A 6,000-nucleotide genomic window follows, 5' to 3' on the forward strand; every position below is an offset into this window, starting at 1 on the left:
GGACACAGCACAACAGTCCCAACCCACATAATTAAATGTTTTTTTTGTGTGTGTGTGTGTGTGTGTGTGTGTGCTAACCATCTGGAGACCTCATCTCTTTAAACATGCATGTCAAATTGATTCCTTAATAATGTTTACGTTTCCTCTCAGCGCTTTATTATCATCCAGGATTAGCTGTTTGTGTTTACTTTGCATCGGCACACACACACACACACACACACACACAGAGAACAACAACAACAACAACAACAACGCCCCTAAGGTAGGAGGGAGAGTTCAACCAACCAGCGTAAAAACCAAACCAGTCTGAACTTTACAGCAGCGGGTGAATTTAATGTTAGACTAACCACGTCTCGGTTGCCGTTTCTGCTTCGGCGAACTGACGCTGCGAGAAAATGCTTTGCCCGTTGTGTAACACTCGGAACACAATGTACGTCTGTCTCACAAAAAAAACCACTCAGGGATTGTTTTTTTTTTGTTGGTTTTTTTGTCAGCGCTGTGGGATTTAACGGTTCATTCATGCGTCAAATAATATTAGCAAAAACATGCTTCACCAATAAATAGCCTTTCTTTGCCTCTTTGTCGGCCGCACAAGGACATTGTGTGATTTAAAAAACCCCAGGTTTATCGAAAACAACAACAACAACAACCACAACAACCCGCACACATTTGAGTCTGAAAGTGATATTTTCCCTTCCCTTCCTCACACCCCTTTATCCCAAGCTTGTCATTCTATTTTTTCATCCTTTCTTCTTCTCCTCTACTTCAAACAGTCGCTGGATGTTGAAATACAGACATGTGTGTCACAGTCACAGGAGCGTCCTGCCTTTCTCGTATTCGTGCCTTTCGCGGTGCAAGTTGAGAGGATTAGTCTGTGCCTGAGTGGCCTAGAATAATGATCACTGCAGCGGAGAAAATACATTTTTCACATTTTCAGGAGATAAGGGGCCAGGCAATCTGCAAGCAGAGGACTTAACCAGCTCCCTGTGGCTTATTGTGGAGCAAAAACATAAATGTCACCGGCAACCGCCATTCAACCACACTGCTCCTTAACTCCTGAACGAGTGGCGGGAGGAACACCCACTAGGACTGTCACTTTTTTTTTGTTTATCTTGAAATACAGATATACGCTCAAGACTTAGTGGGGGAAAAAAGTTCAAACTTGAACCTTACACAGTCTAGGAGTGCATCAGACCATCCAGCAGAGGGCACCTTGTCGTTAGATCCACTTTGAATCCGACAGAAATGTTTATTCCGCAGTGAAAATGGGGGGGGGACAAAAGCTAAACCGCCATCCTGAGCGAATAATCACGACATTAAAGCGGAACTAGACCGGAAGTTCCAATTAACGCTGTTTTTTAGTGTGTATCTGCGTCATTACCTTGTTTAAGAAGCCCTGAAGTTTCGAAACAAACAGTTCAGCCACTGCTGAGAACGCTGTGTTTTATTGTAATCTCGGGCTCAGCGAGATCTCTGAAAAATCCCGCTATGGTTACGTAAACACCCCTTCTCCTGAACAGCAGATCCTCCTGCTCCGGGCACTAGTCCGGGCACATCTGGTTGCGTACATTGAACAGCAGAAGAAGAATAACGTCCGTTGTGGAGGTGTTTCACGAGCGACAGTGTCTTCTGACTCTGGGTCAAAGGTCGTCAAAGGGACTGCGGCGGGAGTCGTGAAGAAGCTATTTTTAAACATTGTTAAAACAATGTTTTGATAATGAGGAGCAGTGCATCCACCATTCCAGAAGGGGGAGCTGCGCTTCTGAGAGCGGGTGTGCCGAATGTCACTTCCGGGGTACTGGCCAATCACAACACAGTCTGTCTTCTCGGGCGAGATTTATGTCTGAAATAGTGCGGCTGACAAGTGCTTCAAAAAGGACAGATTTCTATCGGCTCGTTTCTAGCAACTAGGAGGTTTTTGACCATAAAAACAAGTTAATGTATGTAAGTAGACCTCCATAACTAACATATATGTGCAACAGGACCACTCTATGTAACCTTTAAAGCATTTGAAAAATGCAAACTCATCTGTTAGCTCCCCCGAAACGAGGCAGGAAGGGGGCATCGCAGCAAAAGTTCAATAGTGAGAGTCAAATAAAACCCGTCATATTTGTGTGGGTGTGTGGAATATGTGAATATCTTCGAAGGAACATGATATAATATATCATATAACATTCATTTGAATGTGATTGCTGTAAAAAAAAAAAGGTGACAGCCCCTAACACCCATCACTATCTTTTTCCACCGAAGGTCCCATCGCTCACTCTGAAATGACACTGAAATTACGTTCATAAAACCCTCTAACAATGAGACACTTTGTCCCCATTGGACGACTCTTCTCAATTTCTCACCGCGCTGCTCCATTTCTCACAAAGAGATCAAATCTGGGATTACTGCCCGCAGAGATGAACCATAATGTAATATTTCTGTTCAAAGGCGCGGGGGGGGGTGACGCTCACTTTCAAACTGCACTCCACTCTTGCTTTGCCGATGTCCCAGAGTGACCAGCGTGCTGAGAAGTGCTCCTTAATTACAGAGAATCAAACATCTTCTTTTTTGGACGTTATCACGAGAAGAAGTCGGTCAGACTTTGTGATGATGTGAACACAAATGAGAACTCAATTTCCACATCTGAAGAAAAGGAAAAGCATGTGCACTGCCAAACTACCTCAATAAAACAGCCTCCTAATTCTGTTGTAACCCCGTTTCTCAATAAACAAGACAAAGTTAACTGTTAAAAAGCATCAACATATATATAGTTCTTGAACCTACCTTTCCCACATACTGTGCATCTGGTCCCATGTGTTCTTCTAAAACAAAGAACTGATTCCAGATCCAGCCACGTTTGGGTCTGTGGTGCACCTCCGTCTCCCCGTTAGCCAATTTGGTCTGGTTCTTGGAGAGCACTTTGGCGGGAACATGGTGGCTCGCACCGTAGCACCTCTGGATGAAGCAGAGGCAGACCAGAAAGGGACAAATACAGGAGGTGGTGGATATCCTCATGGTGTGCTTTTGTAAAAGTTATCCCCGTTTTATTCCAAAGTAGCGAGGTCCTCCTCCGTCCGCCGCCACCACCGCCGCCGCCGCTGCTGCAGCCGCCACCACCGCTGCAGGCTCGTGATGTAGTCCAGGCAAAAGAGGGGATCTAAATCCAAACAAAGGGAACAGTGGTCCTGGTAGCTCCTCCAAGGCTCATGGCTGGAAAGCCGAAAAGGTTTCTTAAAAAATCAAGAGACCGAGACGCGTTCACATTATGGAATTTCCCAGGCTCTGAGATGAGCTGCACAAATGAAAAACGTGAAGTTCTCTCCTCGTTTCTACCGAGCGTAGAGGTTAATCCCTGAAGCCATTCCGGATTTCCTGTGGGAGACAGGAACACACTCGTTAGAGATAAACACGACGGATATAAGCCGCTAAATGTCCAATATTAATTCCCTCCGATTAAACTGCAACTCATAAATCCTTCAAGATTAGGTCGTACACTCCTGACAAATGTATCTAATTGTGATCTTTCTGGCAGATCACAATTTTGGCTTGAGTTAAATGTAAACAGTTTTGGTGAACTTGAAATACCAGGACACAAAGATTAAAACTCAAAGATACAAGTAAATGACAACCATTGACAATAAGGTCGAGAATCTGGGTCAGATGGACAATATTTTTGTATCCTAGATTAGCTAACATCCATACAACTACATTCAGTCAAAAGTCATCTGCATTCATGCTAATATGCCCCAAAAACACACATCACATGACCATATTTGCTTGGTTTCATTAAGTACTAACGAGAAACAACAATGGTGGAGAGGACAGGGACATTTGTTCCGGAGGTTTTTGTACACATGTGATTGTAGAGTCTCAGTTTTTGCCCGCCCAGCCTAAAACACAGAGCTTGGAGCTTGTTATTCTTAACTTCTAAAATGCCTTGGTAATGTAGACGACAGGCTCACTCAGGGCTGAATTTCTGCCTTTTTTAAAGCGGACCTAGACCGGAAGTTGCAATTAACGCTGTTTTTTAGTGTGTATCTGCATCATTACCTTGTTTAAGAAGCCCTGAAGGTTCTAAACAAACAGTTCAGCCACTGCTGAGAACGCTGTGTTTTATTGTAATCTCGGGCTCAGCGAGATCTCTGAAAAAACCCGGTCCGGTTACGTAAACACCGGTTCTCCTGAACAGCAGATCGTCCTGCTCCGGGCACTAGTCCGGGCACTAGTCCGGGCACATCCGGTTGCGTACATTGAACCGCAGAAGAAGAATAACGTCCGTTGTGGAGGTGTTTCACGAGCGACAGTGTCTTCTGACTCTGGGTCAAAGTCGTCAAAGGGACTGAGGCGGGGAGTCGTGAAGAAGCTATTTTTAAACACTGTTAAAGCAACGTTTTGATAATGAGGAGCAGTGCATCCACCGTTCCAGAGGGGGGAGCTGTGCTTCTGAGAGCGGGTGTGCTGAATATGTCACTTCCGGGTACTGGCCAATCACAAGACAGTCTGTCTTCTGGGTGAGAGAGTTGTGTCTCAAATATCGCGGCTGGGAAACAGCGTCAGAAAAGACAGATTTCTATCGGCTCGTTTACAGCAACTAGGAGGTTTTTGACCATAAAAACAAGTTAATGTATGTAAGTAGACCTCCATATAATATATGTTAGTTATGGAGGTCTACTTATTATGTGCAACAGGACCACTCTATGAGAGCTTTAAAATAAGGAGATAGTAGTAAGGATGAAGCCTTGTAGTGCTATTAAAAGGCTGTCCGTGACAATAAGGTCACTCGGTGACTGATGCTGCCATATGAGGTCAGACTCGTGTATCAGAGGAATGCAGCGGTCACAAAAACTCAAAGGACGACTTGGATTCATTAAAACATATCTGGGAAAAAAAAGTGGGTTTTGGATGTTTCAATGCGACCCGGGCAGACTGCGAGGCTTAGCGTGTGCCGCGGCGTGGTGAATAATAAGTGTGGTGGAGAAGAAATACATTTACTATGATAAGGGCAGACATCAAGGCACTCAGACGTAGAGCGGGGGGGGGGGGGGTGATTTTTAGAAGGCAGTGGAATGGAAAAGACAGAGGGAAACGGTTTCTCCAAATCAAAATTGTACATTGAAGGTGGCACTGAAGTGGTGAGAAAAAAATAAATATAACCGCGAGTGGTGTTGAGTTTCTGTGTTTAGCGAGCGTCGGAGTGAAGCGCTCGTGTTGTCTTTGCGCGAATGTGCATTTACGCGCCGCTGTTGTCTTTGAAGAGGAGGCTTTACGGAGAGTTAGATGTTCGTCAAGTGCCACTGAAGCATGAAATCATTCCTCGGTTGTTTCTTTCTTCATTTGATGAGAGGGAAAAATGGCATCATTTGACCTTGCTGATGTTGCAAGAATGCCCTTCAGCGTGATTTCAACGTGAATAAAAGAAAATCACGATTCCAAATCTCATGTAAGTTGCTTTATAGTAAGATTATGTAACATTTGTGACTCCTATATAAATGATTACCGCTCTTAATACTACTTTTCTTTCTAAAGTAAATACGTTAAAGGTGCATTATGTAATAAATCTAAATCAACTGGCCATAAAATCCTCCTAATATGTCACAGAGACTCAGGAATAATGTTCATATAACAAACTCAACTCACCAACAACAACAGTACAGACAAAATATCTGCATTAAAAAAAAACATTTTGCAGACTGCAAATCATGTTTATGTTTTGAAATCATGTTTTGGCGTCACGTGGCGCCACCTACCGCCGTCTACCAGTCATTGCAGTCAGTAGAGTCTCAGCTGCCGAGCAACCCACGGGTTGAACCAGTTACGTCAGAAAACGAAACCTAAAAAGACCTCGGTATTTTGAATTTGAATGTAGTAACCGTTTTTGGCCACATTCTTACATATGGCGCCTTTAAAACAACACAATCAGATGAGCTTTTCCAAGCATTATCATCCCTTTCTGTTCCATACAGTTTTCTGAGATGTGCATAGTTGTACTTCTGGGGACACGTTTGGACCTCA

At 43.9% G+C, this 6,000-nt stretch overlaps 1 protein-coding gene across 1 annotated transcript in view; it reads right to left on the reverse strand.

Moving 5' to 3' along the window:
- Window positions 1–3,003, reverse strand: part of LOC310937248 (cadherin-18) — a gene marked incomplete at both ends in the record, with an annotated part of 78,534 nt that extends 75,531 nt beyond the window's left edge. Inside the window, one exon of the mRNA XM_083901478.1 lies at window positions 2,773–3,003. Coding sequence (XP_083757604.1) covers window positions 2,773–3,003 — 231 coding nt within the window. The remainder of the gene's footprint in view (window positions 1–2,772) is intronic.
- Between the last annotated feature and the right edge of the window lie 2,997 nt (window positions 3,004–6,000).

Source organism: Microchirus variegatus, assembly GCF_963457635.1.
Source record: "Microchirus variegatus genome assembly, chromosome: 15".
NCBI classification, from domain to species: domain Eukaryota; kingdom Metazoa; phylum Chordata; class Actinopteri; order Pleuronectiformes; family Soleidae; genus Microchirus; species Microchirus variegatus.